The sequence below is a fragment of the Erpetoichthys calabaricus genome, chromosome 9 (genome assembly GCF_900747795.2).
Source record: "Erpetoichthys calabaricus chromosome 9, fErpCal1.3, whole genome shotgun sequence".
Taxonomy (NCBI): domain Eukaryota; kingdom Metazoa; phylum Chordata; class Cladistia; order Polypteriformes; family Polypteridae; genus Erpetoichthys; species Erpetoichthys calabaricus.
Genome location: NC_041402.2, coordinates 94,905,921 through 94,918,090, shown reverse-complemented (window position 1 = coordinate 94,918,090; position 12,170 = coordinate 94,905,921). Strand labels below are relative to the sequence as shown.

The following is a 12,170-nucleotide window of genomic DNA, read 5'->3' as shown; positions in this document are numbered from 1 at the left end:
TCCCTTATGAACATGCTTGTATGCTTCACTCGCTCCCTTCTCAATTGTTTAATGAATTTTTTGTTCTTCGCTGTTTGCGGCTCCTCCTTCATTTGTCCCTACTGCATTCACAGTCTTTTCACGTTATTGCAATCCGCAGTGGGAGCGTTTCTATAAACTTAATTTAAACTTACGTTTTACACCGTGCTTTGTTTCCCTTATGAACATGCTTGTATGCTTCACTCGCTCCCTTCTCAATTGTTTAATGAATTTTTTGTTCTTCGCTGTTTGCGGCTCCTCCTTCATTTGTCCCTACTGCGTTCACAGTCTTTTCACGTGATTACGTGGGAGGCGTGATGACGTGACACTCAACTCCTCCTCCCACGGCCATCAAGCTGGCGTCCATTACAGTATATTGTGAAAAAAGAGGTTCCAGTTATGACCATTACGCGTTGAATTTCGAAATGAAACCTGCCTAACTTTTGTAAGTAAGCTGTAAGGAATCAGCCTGCCAAATTTCAGCCTTCCACCTACACGGGAAGTTGCAGAATTAGTGATGAGTCAGTCAGTCAGTCAGTCAGTCAGTCAGTCAGGGCTTTGCCTTTTATTAGTATAGATACACACACACATAAACATATATATACATATACATATATATATATATATACATATCTACATATACACATATCTACATATACATACGTATATACACATATACACATCCACATAAACATATATATACATATACAAATTTACATATCTACATATATATATATATATAGACATACATATATACATACATACATTCACATATATATATTTATATATATATATATATATATATATATATATATATATATATATACTGTATATATATATATATATATATATATATATATATATATATATATATATATACTGTATATATACATATGTACTTATTGGCTCCTGTATTTAGGATATGGCAGGATGGATAATGGACGGATGGACATCTGTATGCATAGCCGTATTTGCCCATTTTCGTTTTTTTTCTTTGTTCAGTAATATTTCAGTAAACCCGGAGCTTGTCAGTTCAAATCCTGGTACTGATACCACTGTGTGACCCTGAGGAAGTCACTTCACCTGCCTGTGCTGCAAAAAACAAAAATAATGTAACAAATTGTACCTCAGATGTTGTAAGTTGGTGGAATAAAGGCATAAGTAAAATAGATAAATATGTATTATACACATAGGAACTATTCATTTATTTTCAGTTAAGTCATCTGCAGCAAACTTTTATAAATGAGGGTTTCTGATTTTTAGATAGTGCAAACTGTTTCTTCTTCATTGACGTTTTCTCTTGGAGAGCTTTTTTCATTTCATTGAAAATGAAAGCAGTAGCTGCCAAAATATGTAGCTTTCTTATTAATTTTTCAACATTGTGTAAAATAAATGTATAAAGTAACATAAAAGGTTTAAATACTGGTTATCCTTTTACACTAAAATATTACTAAAGAGATACAAAAAAAGTAAAATGGATATGTTCTTTTTCTTTAAGGAGATTAAATATTACTGAAGAAAGAAAAAAAAAATTAAACAGCCAAATGGGGCTGTGCATACGAACTTAAAAGGTTTAAATAAAACAGAAATATATATTTTATTTTTACTTGCTTAACTTGTGGAGGGTGTATCCTGTAGCAAAGCCCTAACTTTTTTCGTGAAAGCCCGTTTCAGTCAATAAGTGTTAAAAACAGGTGTAAAGATATTGACAATAAGCTACGCAAACCCAGGAAGACATGGAATCGTTTAAATCAAGTATCATTACATCTTCCTTTCTTAAAGAGAAGTAAGGCAGTACTTATAAGCTTACATATTTATATATAGACATACATATATATATATATATATATATATATATATATATATATATATATATATATATATATATATCTATATCCGAAGCCGTGCAAGCACACTCTTGAGAATGCAACGTATAGTTGTACAGAAGAAAAGCAATCTTGCCTCAAATGAATGGCAACCTTTTGTAGGTCTATGAACTTAATTTAAACTTTAGGTTTACACGGTGCTTTCTTTCCGAAGTACCTGCACTCATGAATATGTCTGTATGTGTCAGTCGGTCAAATCCACGCGCTTCGCACCGGCGAAGTACCGCTTTTAAATTTTTATTAAGAAGAAAATAAAACGTTTTTAAATTGAGGGAAAATATACTAATAACAGTTTGTTAAGGATCTGTTTTTTTGTGAAGCTGCCTTTACTCGAGTGATCACTTCGACCTGACTTGGTGGCCAAATATAAGTGTTACCTGGTAGGTAACCACCCATACAATCAGATTGTGAATCAGACTACGAATGCCGTGAATGTAATTACACACTCACTGCACTTGCTTATGGTAATCGAACCTGGGACGTCAACGCTAGAGGGGCTTAGCAGCGGTGAAGTATTGCTTTTAAATTTTAATTAAGAACAAAAGAAAACCTCAGAGGTTCGATTCCCGAAAGGGAGTGAAGAGAGTGTCCGGTTACCTACCAGGTAACGCTTATAGTTGGACAGCAAGTGACGTAACATCAGCCATGGTGCCTTCAGTTGTGACAAGCAGATCATAGAATGATTGAAAATAGTTTTGCATTTACCTTTTTAGTAAAAGGCGAGCTTTTAAGCCTGAGAAATCACCCCGAAAATGCACACGTTTAATTGCACATGTGTTAATATGTATGGTTACACAGTATTAAAAGACAGTGAAGAACGTGATTTACCTTTGTTCCCGCGTTTGATAAAAGGCGAGCTTTTAAGCCTGAGAAATCACCCCGTAAATGCACACGTTTAATTGCACGTGTTAATATGTATGCTTACACAGTATTAAAGGACACTCAAAAATTAACGTCATTTACCATCAGCCACGGTGCTTTCAGTTGTGAGAAGCAGATCATAGAATGATTGAAAATAGTTTTGCATTTACCTTTTTAGTAAAAGGCGAGCTTTTAAGCCTGAGAAATCACCCCGTAAATTCACACGTTTAATTGCACATGTGTTAATATGTATGGTTACACAGTATTAAAAGACAGTGAACAACGTCAGTTACCTTTGTTCCCGCGTTTGATAAAAGGTGAGCTTTTAAGCCTGAGAAATCACCCCGTAAATGCACACGTTTAATTGCACATGTGTTAATATGTATGCTTACACAGTATTAAAAGACAGTCAAAAATTAACGTCATTTACCTTCGTTCCCGCGTTTGACTCGTGCTGTAAATCTCTTCCTTGTTTTTAGTTCACGTGATTACGTAGGAGGCGTGATGACGCGATACGTGACTCCGCCTCCTCCATTAGAGTATATGGACAAAAAATATGTTCCAGTTATGACCATTACGCGTAGAATTTCGAAATGACACCTGCCTAACTTTTGTAAGTAAGCTGTAAGGAATGAGCCTGCCAAATTTCAGCCTTCCACCTACACGGGAAGTTCGAGAATTAGTGATGAGTGAGTCAGTCAGTCAGTCAGTCAGTGAGTCAGTGAGGGCTTTGCCTTTTATTAATATATATATATATATATATATATATATATATATATATATATATATATATATATATAAACATTTTACTGCATGCCCTTTTCTTTTTATATTGATTGTTTGTGCCTTTAATTATTTTGCTTGTAATTAAAGGAAATGGAAGAAATCTCATATTCACTGCCTGCATAAAAATAAGTCAAATTTATCAGTGACTTAAATTTAAAGCAAGGCTTACAGAAAATCATATTTCTATGCAATGGCACTCTTTCAGGGAAAGGTTCCTGCCTTGCACCCTATGCATGCTGCAATAGCCTCCAGCGGCCCATGACGCTGCTCAGGATTAAGTGGGTTTAGAAAACTGTATGGTATGATATGTTAAATCATCCTCCTTCTCTGAGCATTGAATTGTAAGATGATGAGGAAAATGTGAGCTAAGCATTTAACACTAGAATTACCAGAGCCTACGAAAAAACTCGTAAATCCGTCCCACCTTAAATCGCGTCTTAAATCCGTTTGCACCTCTCCGCCAGAGTCTTTTGTCATCTAAATGTGCTGATAAAGCTACTAGCAGCCAGCTATTCCATCCCCCCACCGACTTAGAATGAACTTCTCTCCTAGCTCAAGCCTTGCCTTGATTTGATTACCTGGGATTGAAGTGGAGTTTTACAGTGGAAATAATTCTAGCGTTATTTGGAATACACGCATTTCATGTGTGTTCCATTTCTATAGTAGGCTGTCCAAACACATTTTTAAAACAGAAACGTTTTTCATATTCTAATAGTAAATGACAAAATGTAGGCATAAACTATATAACGTATGAAGCCTGAAGTCCATATATCAAAGAAACACTTTCACAAAAGGTACAAATAAGAGAGCACGTGCGCTTTCATTCAAAAAAAAAAAAAAAAAAAGCCGCGTTAGCATGCCACATTGACACACTTATTACAACTGCCGCGGTGGCGTAATGATATCAGTTCCTGACTGGGGGTCAGAGGGTGGCGAGTTCGATCCTGGACGGCTCCACTTCGAGAAATTAACTCCTCTTATTCTTACAATTTTAGAATAACAACATAAATTTGATTTCAGTCTGTAACAGCCGGTGTAACTTATGATACTGGTAAAGGTTAGCTTTTTTTTTTTTTTTTTTTAATTCACTTTTCATTCTCGCAGTCGCATTCAGAATCAATCCATACAACCCCATCTGACACAGCTGGTTTCACATAAATAAAAGTGCACTTATATTCAAGACTATAACCGAAGAATAAAGAAAGCAAGTTACAGTTGGTGGTTGATACGACAGCTTGCGTGGTGCAATGTTAAGAACTGCTGATTTCCGATCCGTGCTATATAAAATCATCACATTCAAATATTAACAGTTCCCACACACCCAAGGTCCGCCATTCCTACATTTACAACATGTGTACTTGTTGCAGTGTACACACCTCTCTGTGCTATGGTTCCTATTACAGTGAATGAGCACCTGACACTGTACTTTCTTCCCTGGGGGAAGCTGAGGTCTTAGAACGGAAGTTTGTTGACGCTGTGTCATCTTTTCTTTTTCCATCGCTTTTTCCTGTAAGAAGCGACGGCGAAGTTCCTCTGCAAGGTGAGCCATGAACACTCTTCTTTTCTCAGCGGACCCCGTGCATGCCTTATACACTACGTGTGCGTTCATCGCTGCTAGGTCAAGGATGTTGTAGAACACAGCAACCGGCCACCTGCGTGTTCCTGTTCGCACTGAACAAGCACGCGCCTTCTGGTCCATGATGTCAACGCCACGCTGGGGAAAAAAGAAAGACAAATATATGTGACATTTTGAAGAAATCATTTTATCACCAGAATAGCACCAGAATACTTCGTCACACTAATATTTTTTTTATTAGCATACCTTCATGTGGTTGTAGTCTGTGACCGTGTTTGTTTTTTTTTTTTTTTATCTTGCCCAATCTCCACATCATGGTGCATTGTGCTGAGAATGCAGACAGACTTCATCTTTTTGGGCACATACACTGTCAGCATGGCACTGGGAGATCTAAACACCAGCGTGGAGAATTGTTCGTGTACTGAACTGACTTTAGCTGCAGGTGGAAGTTCCCGTCGCACTTTATTCATGGTGCCAAGCGGAGTTGTATTGCGGTGCAGCAGTCTATTAGCCAGCGAAAGTGACGTGAAGAAGTTGTCTGTTGTTACGGTTCTGCCTTTGTCCAGAAATGGCTCCATAAGCTTTATGACCACAGACTCGGAAAGTCTTTCTCCCGTGGGACGACTGGGATCTTTTCCTAAATAAGGAGTGGCATTGCACATGTACTTTGTCTCCAAATCTGCCGCAATCCAAAAAGGCAGAACCGTTTTTTCCCCAGCGTGGCGTTGACATCATGGACCAGAAGGCGCGTGCTTGTTCAGTGCGCACAGGAACACGCAGGTGGCCGGTTGCTGTGTTGTACAACATCCTTGACCTAGCAGCGATGAACGCACACGTAGTGTATAAGGCATGCACGGGGTCCGCTGAGAAAAGAAGAGTGTTCATGGCTCACCTTGCAGAGGAACTTCGTCGTCGCTTCTTACAGGAAAAGGCGATGGAAAAAGAAAAGATGACACAGCGTCAACAAACTTCCGTTCTAAGACCTCAGCTTCCCCCAGGGAAGAAAGTACAGTGTCAGGTGCTCATTCACTGTAATAGGAACCATAGCACAGAGAGGTGTGTACACTGCAACAAGTACACATGTCGTAAATGTAGGAATGGCGGACCTTGGGTGTGTGGGAACTGTTAATATTTGAATGTGATGATTTCATATAGCACGGATCGGAAATCAGCAGTTCTTAACATTGCACCACGCAAGCTGTCGTATCAACCACCAACTGTAACTTGCTTTCTTTATTCTTCGGTTATAGTCTTGAATAAAAGTGCACTTTTATTTATGTGAAACCAGCTGTGTCAGATGGGGTTGTATGGATTGATTCTGAATGCGACTGCGAGAATGAAAAGTGAATTAAAAAAAACAAAAAAAAAAAACTAACCTTTACCAGTATCATAAGTTACACCGGCTGTTACAGACTGAAATCAAATTTATGTTGTTATTCTAAAATTGTAAGAATAAGAGGAGTTAATTTCTCGATGTGGAGCCGTGCGGGATCGAACTCGCCACTCTCTGATCCCCAGTCAGGAACTGATATCATTACGCCATCGCGGCGGTTGTAGTAAGAGTGTCAATGTGGCATGCTAACGCGGCTTTTTTTTTTTTTTTTTTTGAATGAAAGCGCACGTGTTCTCTTATTTGTACCTTTTGTGAAAGTGTTTCTTTGATATATGGACTTCAGGCTTTATACGTTATATAGTTTATGCCTACATTTTGTCATTTACTATTAGAATATGAAAAACGTTTCTGTTTTAAAAATGTGTTTGGACAGCCTACTATAGAAATGGAACACACATGAAATGCCAAATAACGCTAGAATTATTTCCACTGTAAAACTCCACTTCAATCCCAGGTAATCAAATCAAGGCAAGGCTTGAGCTAGGAGAGAAGTTCATTCTAAGTCGGTGGGGGGATGGAATAGCTGGCTGCTAGTAGCTTTGGTTTATCAGCACATTTAGATGACAAAGGACTCTGGCGGAGAGGTGCAAACGGATTTAAGACGCGATTTAAGGTGGGACGGATTTACGAGTTTTTTCGTAGGCTCTGGTAATTCTAGTGTTAAACAACACTTTCTTTGGTTGCGAGGATAGAGTCGGCGGTCAGTATTGAGAGAAGCCATTTGATGTGGTTTTGGAATCAAGTGAGGATGTGTAATATGCATGGCCACTTTGGCAGAGACTCGTGAGTGAATATTCTGTAAGGATAATGACTCTCAGATGACCCAAAAGTATCAGTGAATTTCCCAGAATATAATGGAGACTGTTGGGTTAGGTTAAGTCTTTTCAACCTTGTTCATTGTGTTTTCTTTATGAACCTCACTAGGACAAAGTGGCACAGAAAGCTAGATCAACTGAGATTTAACTTATAGCATCTGGATGGTGATTTACAATGTAATTGTCAAACTTCATATTTTTGTTATGGTTAAAATTGAACATGGAGTATTCATCATATCTCTGAAACAACAGTATCATACTACATTCTGAAATAAACTAATTTTCTTACCCAGAACTCATATATCCAACCCATCAGTTTTTATTTTACTCGTAATATTTCAAGCACACTTTACAAAGCTCTTTAAAAAGTCATTATAAAAGCATCACCACGTAGCATTGTTCACACTGAAACCAAAATAGCTTAGTAAAAGTAGGCTGTGACTCCTGTAAGGCTAATTTAAAAAGCTAAGTAAAAAAGCTCAGGCATAATGTGTGTGCCCTGTGGTGGGCTGGCATCCTGCCCGGGGTTTGTTCCTGCCTTGCGCCCTGTGCTGGCTGGGATTGGCTCCAGCAGAACCCTGTGACCCTGTGTTATTTGATAGACGCACACACCCACACACCAAGCACAACTTCAGATTGCCAATGCACCTAACCTGCAAGTCTTTGGACTGTGGGAGGAAACCGGAGCACCCGGAGGAAACCCACGCAGACACGGGGAGAACATGCAAACTCCACACAGGGAGGACCCGGGACGCAAACCCAGGTCTCCTAACTGTGAGGCAGCAGCGCTACCACTGTGCCACCCAGGATAATTTCACCCACTATGTAATGTTAATTCCCCTTTAAATCAGAGAATACCTTAGTAGTTGTAAGATGTGTTACATTAGGAATGTGTTGTTTTTCAACTCTTTTTTTTTTCTTTCTTTTTAATAATTGGAGTGATATATCTGGACATCCCCAGTTGTTTTAGTCTAGTTTAAGATTTAATGTAAAAATAGCTGTCTGTGGGAAGTGTGCTATGTTGCCTCTTTTTTGTTTTTAATGTTACAACTTGCAAAATGTAATGATTTATCCATATTATTGAGTTTTTGTATTTGAAATTCATGTTTCTTGATAAGAGAAAATTGTGAAATATTTCATATGCTAAGCCTTGAAACCAGTGACTCTTTAGAGCAGAAGTCTTGGCATAATAAAATAAGAATATCTTTCCCTTTCTTTCCCAACACTTTTATGAAATTGTTATATAAAAAATGCACATAGAGGCACCATTAAACTCCATAAATCCTTGTCAAATTTCCAAAATGATATGGTGTAAAGATACTCGTTGCTTCTTGTTTATCATGTTTTACAGGGGTTTTATGAATATTCAGTACAGTTTCTTGAACTTTGATTTTTCTGCTTCCTTTTTAATAGGCTTGTAAAATTCTGGAAATTACTCCAGTGAAGCAGCTCATCAAGCTAAAATGGATGAAATATGCAAGGCATTACTTTCGCTTCCTGATGCTTGTGTATATTTTGTACATCATCATCTTTACCCTATGCTGCATATTTCGACCACTAAAATTACGTCCAGACAATGCAACGGATCCCAGGGATGTCTTGCTATATGTTCAAAAAAGTTTGCAGGTAAAACTTTCTACATCCTCTCTTAAAAATATCTTTCTCCCTTTTTTCACATTTTTCAACTGTATACGCACATATTATGTTTAAACATTCCTTTTCAATCTGCCACTACATCTTTCATGCCCAGTATTTAATATACTGTATTTTCTATAACTTTCTGTCTCAATGTGTGTTTATGTTGTACATTATAATTGATTTCTACCTCTTTTATGTAGCTTTACATTTATCTTCCTTTTAGTTATATGTCACATTTCCTATCTATTTAGAAACCTTCCAGGCTCCTGTTTGCTTTATGGAGCACATTTTCTTTTGCCTATAAAATTATAAGGATGCATTAACAATGAGCATTATTTATATCCAGCATATTTCTACACACCCATTAATGTATCATCTTTCTAAATTGTTATTTTTATGGCTTCTTTTTTCATATACCTATACACATCAATCAGCATTATATGGGTGGTTGATGTGTAGAAAGAAGTAATGCAGAGTCAAAGTCATAAACAAAGATTAGTGTTGTTGGATAAAAAAACATACTGTATTTTCTTCATGTCAGCTAATGCAGTTCCTTTATTCTTTAAGAAAAAGTAGTCTTAACTAGTACTGTATCACCAATTCTTGTTATGTTGAATGTTTCTTCATTTCATTCTATGTTGAATGTGATGACTTAAATCTATCATTTACAGTGTACTTCTCATCAGGATCTGGCTTAATCTTGATCATTCTAAGTACTTGCTTAATGAACGTCTACTATTGAGACTCCTCATTCCCTGATCTTGTTAGTTTTTAATTGTCTTCACTATCTTTGTTTGCTTTCCTAACTTAGTTAGCTTCCAAAATCTCCAATCTTTATTCTGTTTTCATCTATCTGCCTATGCACCTGCTCATTCAACCTCAACTTGATCTTGTTTTTATTGAAGACCTAATATTTCCTTCTCCCTAAATTGCCATTCCACTACATGATTCAGACAGTATTTTTAATTCCTTCTGTCTTTCATTCTGTTCCTTTCCAGTCTTTCTTTATTGGAGACCACCATCTTCCTTTGTCAACATCCTATTACTTTTAGTGCTTCTTTTCTTTTTTATTTCCATTTTCACTTTATTTTTTTCATATTTCTTTTATTCTGAGACCAGTGTTTTATCCTCATTTGACATTCTCCTAGGTTAACATACACTCAGACACTTCAGCCTCACTCTGGATGACTAATGTGGAAGAAATCAACAAATTAATTAAAGGAAGAAACATAACCTCTACTTGGACAATTTGATAAAACCTCTTTGAGTCAGCAACCAGGCATAAGGAAACCTGTTGCATTTTTAATTATCTCTAAGGGGGAGCATTCATCACAGTAGTCTGTTAAAGAATGATCAAAAAAGTAAGGGTAGAGCTCCCTTTTATAAACAACTGAATTTACACAGCAGTGCTAATTAATGCATACATTACTCTGATTGGTTCTTTAGCTTAACACCAGAATTACCAGAGCCTACGAAAAAATTCGTAGATCCGGCCCACCTTAAATCCCATCGCACCTCTCCATCAGCGTCTTTTGTCCTGTAAATGTGCCGATAAAGACAAGCAGCAAGCAGCCTGCTATTACATCCCCCCACCGCCGCAGGCCGTGGGGACCGTAAAATTTATTGTTACAATTTACCTTGAGACATGTATATTTTTTATATTTTTCTTTTTAACTTTTCTAATAGCTGTTCTTCACAGCAAAACAGATCCTCAAAATAAGTTATTGAAGCACCCCAAGACAAATTAATGAAGCATTAGTCACGCACACTGGTTTTTAATTACAGTGTATTTTAAAATGTTATTAAAAACATACTTTTTTTTTGTATTTTATTAATGAATGAAATAACATTCTGTTATCGTTATTTTTGAATATAAGTCATAAACAAAACAAAAAAAATGTAATATTTGTGTCTTTGGTAAAATAAATAAACAAGAAATCAGAAATTGTTCTAGCTTTTAAAACAGTTAAGTAAGTCCCTAAACGTACCCGAATGCTGCATCATGCATATGTTTTGTAATTTGTTTAAATTTCATTAAGTTTGGAGCCAACATAAATGCAAGGGTTTCCTAGCTGGTGCAGGTATTAGACTATCTTTCAGAAACTAACCATAAAAATCTTTTAGTTAGCCTTACAAGGAAACAAGCAGTAGGTAGAAGAAGTCATGTTGTAATCCTCCCTTTCATGCTGATGTTTTTCCTCCTTTTTATAAAGGCTGATACTGTTTTTTGATTTTTCAGCTCATTAAGCAAAATATAGAGAGATTTCAAAGAAGTAAGTAAGTAAGACTAGGTGAAATAAGGAAGATTTCCAAAAATTTAAGAATAGAGAGAATCAAGAAATTTCCACAGAGCAGTTGCCACTAATTTGGCAGACAGTCAGGCCCAGAAAACATAGCCTCTGCTGTATAACAGTGAGGATAAGAGCAGAACGATCCATAGAAGGCATGTAGGTGGCAAAGGGGGAATGCTTACAGAGAGAGAATGGAAGACAAATAGTCAGAGACAGCACACCATAAAGAAGAAATTAGGGAAATTTTCAAAATGTCTGGGGAAAAGTGCCAGGGATATTTATTGGTGAAAAGTGACAAGCAGAATCAGTGTCCAAATGCATATCATAAAGTATGCAGCATTTTCATTTAGCATGCTGTTTATTTAAGTTTTTAGAGAATGTAGAGATTTTATTAAGTATGGCTATCAAAAAGGTGGAGCTTGGAGGAGGTAAGTCACACTACCAGATTGAAAATAAAGATAGAGGTCTATCTATGTCACTGGCTTCGTTGTACACACAAAAAAAAACATTAAACGGGTGGGAATAGAATGGAGAGAATATTGTCTTAAATGCTAATGGAAGTTGAAGGTTAAAACTGAAGGATTTAGCAAAAAGAGAAAACCTGAACATCAGTATTGGAATGTTGTAAGTCCATAGTTGTCATAAATTTCATTAAGTGTCATAATTTTCATTCCAGGGTGGAAAACCGATAAGACTTTCCCCACTCTTTATTAGATTTGGAGAGCATAAGAAATGAAGGGACTTAAACTAGAGAATATGGCTTTAATATCAAGGAAACAATTTAATGAATTGAGAGGGATCTTAGAGAGGCCATGTCACTATAGCAGGGGGACATGCCCCACCGTTTAAGGAATAAAGAATAAATCCTTATTAGGCCTGCCCACCTTGGACAGTTGATGAAGCAAA

General features: G+C 36.9%; 1 protein-coding gene across 1 annotated transcript in view; it reads left to right on the top strand.

Moving 5' to 3' along the window:
* Positions 1–12,170, top strand: part of LOC114657965 (transient receptor potential cation channel subfamily V member 5-like) — a 78,435-nt gene that overhangs the window by 48,154 nt on the left and 18,111 nt on the right. The window contains exon 9 of the mRNA XM_028809957.2: positions 8,749–8,961. Coding sequence (XP_028665790.1) covers positions 8,749–8,961 — 213 coding nt within the window. The remainder of the gene's footprint in view (positions 1–8,748; positions 8,962–12,170) is intronic.